Here is a 3,056-nt window from a genome sequence, read left to right as displayed (position 1 = left end):
GTACCCATTGGATAAGAAGCTGGGTGGGCTACAGAGCTGGTCTGGACGACATGGAGAAGAGAAAATTGTTGACCCTACCAGGACTCAAACTCCAACCCCTTGGTCGTCCAGCCCATAGACAGTCACTATACTAACCGCACCATCCCAGCTTTATGTAACCTGGACAAAAACACACAGTTGTGCAATGTAAAAACATGCAGCAAGTGCTCCAGAACTACTTACTTTGGATGTGAACAAACTGGAGACGAAACATACAAGTCATGTGCCATGGACCTGGAGGGAGTATAAGGTATGTTGGCTAGTGCTACACTCTGGGGGAGTGTTTGCAAAACATCTCGCCTGCAAACCGACATGCATACTCATATACACCCTTTTCACACAGAACATGCAACACACATAACATGTAACATATCCAGTACAGTTAATTGCGAGTGAAAACCATTTTCCCTTTCTCCATCACACACATTAGGCATATGCAAAGTCTTGAATTATCAAGACTAACTTGAGAAAATATATTACTCTTGATTCCAACATTCATTTTCCATTCACAAACTTGGAGAATCATCTGATATCAAAAGAGATAAGTATCATATTTACCTAAATGGAAGAGGTTTTTCTATTGTGAGAGTTACAGAACTATGGGTTGTCATGAATTCAACTGATATATATATTTCTTATAAGCTTTTAGTGGGTTCATGCCAAAGTTCATGTTACACTGTGCTACAAGAGCAACAAGCAAGAAAGCAGGAGACGGAAGTATGAATCAAAGTTAGAAGCAGTAAGCAGCTATGAGTTTACCCAAAGTACCATCAAAAAGCAGTAATATTCTGTGTCAACATGACAGTCTTTCACCATAAGAATGACATATCATGTTGAGAAAAGAGACGCTTGTGCAAATGTGCAAAAGGGAATAATGCGTCAAAAACATCAAGTGTAGTAGCTACAAAGCAAACTTCAGATTCTGGTGATTAAACATGTAAAACAAAAGAACAACTACAAAGCAGTAATAAAATATTGTGTTTCTGAAGCTAACGTCTGAAGAGGAAGTAACAGGAACAGAAATTAAAGAATGTCAATTTCGTGCAAAAATTGCTCCCTTACATACTTGTGTTCAGTGTGAACTTCTCAAAAAATCCATTTAAGTATGCTAACTAAGAAAGAAAATGTTACTAGATTTTCCTCTCCTAAAAACAGTGCTGTTACTTCTTGCAAGTTGTGAACATGAGTCACAAGGTTTCTTCTTGACAGCCAATGAGAGTTGCAGTAAAACAAGAGTAACTGATACTGTGCCCCCATTTCCTTGCATGATTCTGCAAAAAGTCTCCTTTCCAAGGGGTGAAATTTTATGTAGTTTCCAGTTTTGATCACTGTGTTCATCATGTCACTCAGTTTTGGGCATAATTCCTTCATAGGGAGTGATTCATCATGTATCATACAGGGTGTCCATATAGCTTCTGGTGCTCATTGTGTAATTAAGGCCTGAAGTTCTTCTCTATTTCCCGCCATCATGAAAACTGCATCCATGCATACTTCAATAAAATCTGACCATTTTATGCTTTTTTCTTTCATGAAATCATCAACAATTTTGAATGGTATTTTTGCTGTTTCTTTTCTTTTTATAGGTTGTAGAAAAGCATGTCTTTATTACTTGTTGTATCTTCAACATATCATACATAAGCTTTCAAGCGACCAATACCACTGCAATCAGTTGCTTTGTCAATCTCTGTTGAAAAAAGTTCCTCAGCTTCTCAATCAACTGTTATTCTAAGACTTCTCATAGAACAGCAATCTGTCGAGAGACCATGTTATTTTATAGCAGCGTATCAAAAAGCTGCTGAGCACATTTTTCACTGAACATTGTTTGTACCATGTCTATCGCAGAAGGGAGTACCAGTTTCAGCGATCGTGTGCAGCTTCTTGTTCTACGCTATTCTGTATGAGACTTAATAATCCCTTTCTATGGAAGTATTCTTCTGGCTTGTTTTTCATTTCTGAATCATTTGTTTCAAGGTTCTGTTTCAGTTTATTTAGTTTCAAACTACTAAGAAACTAAGAAACAAAACACACCGAGACCATTTTTCACTGTTAATTATAACACTCATGAAACCCAGAGACAAATATGGGCCATTGCACTTATGTGATTTTGGTTTTGATACACAACATCAACTGCAATTGCTTTAGGTTTGTTGTCTGGTTTTCTTCTTATGCCTGCCAAAAATCTGTGCATTACTCCGTTTCAGACACTACCAATTAGTGCTTGATACTGGACTGTAACAATTACACATAGTAAATGTTACAGGATGCATGTTTTCATCTGTACACTATGGAACTAAAGTGTTTACATGTTAACACACCGTATTGTATCACTGAAGTATTTCTACATCTTAACACACTGCAGTACGTGGTGTGTTCAAAAAGTATCGAACCTTTGGTCGGCAGAAATACATTTATTGATCTGGAGGTACAAAACCCCAATCCCCTTGAAAGTAGTCTCCTTGGTAATGCACACACTTCTCCCAGCGCTTCCACCATTGTTGGAAACACTTCTGGAACGCGTCTTTTGGAATGGTGATCAGCCGGGCCGTTGCATTCGGCATGATGTCTTCTCTTGACTCAAATTGGGTTCCTTTCAGTGGCATTTTCAGCTTGGGAAATAGCCAACAGTCACACAGAGCTATGTCGGGGGAGTAGGGAGCCTGATGAACCACAGGGATGTTGTGTTTGGTGATGAAAGTCTGAATCAGATGCGCAGAATGGGCGGGTGCATTATCATGATGGAGCTGCCAAGTAGTTTCAAATTCCTCCGGTAGATGGGGAAGTATCGGGCACCACTGCCAGAGAGGTGGCCGACCTCGCTGGCAGGATGGGGCTGATAGCGAGCACCAGTACCGGAAGGGCATGGCGACTGGTAGAATATCAAAGGGGGACGTACAATAGACTATTAGTCGCGTTGCATGAGGAAACCAGTCCCCTCCAATAAAAATAAAAAATAATAATAATAATAGTGTACTGAACAGCTAACTGGACACTATACAAATGTAATGGAGCAAAGGGTC

At 39.5% G+C, this 3,056-nt stretch overlaps 1 protein-coding gene across 2 annotated transcripts in view; it reads right to left on the bottom strand.

Annotated features, from left to right (window-relative positions):
• LOC111863376 overlaps window positions 1-3,056 on the bottom strand; it is a 31,960-nt gene that overhangs the window by 8,528 nt on the left and 20,376 nt on the right. The window contains exon 8 of one of the 2 annotated variants that reach the window (XM_023849642.2): window positions 223-339. The exons of the other annotated variant lie outside the window; for it this stretch is intronic. Coding sequence (XP_023705410.1) covers window positions 223-339 — 117 coding nt within the window. The remainder of the gene's footprint in view (window positions 1-222; window positions 340-3,056) is intronic. 2 annotated transcript variants of the gene reach the window in all.

Source organism: Cryptotermes secundus, unplaced genomic scaffold, assembly GCF_002891405.2.
Source record: "Cryptotermes secundus unplaced genomic scaffold, Csec_1.0 scaffold568, whole genome shotgun sequence".
In the NCBI taxonomy this organism is placed as follows: domain Eukaryota; kingdom Metazoa; phylum Arthropoda; class Insecta; order Blattodea; family Kalotermitidae; genus Cryptotermes; species Cryptotermes secundus.
Note: the sequence above shows the minus strand (reverse complement) of the source record. Positions and strands in the feature narration are given on the sequence as shown.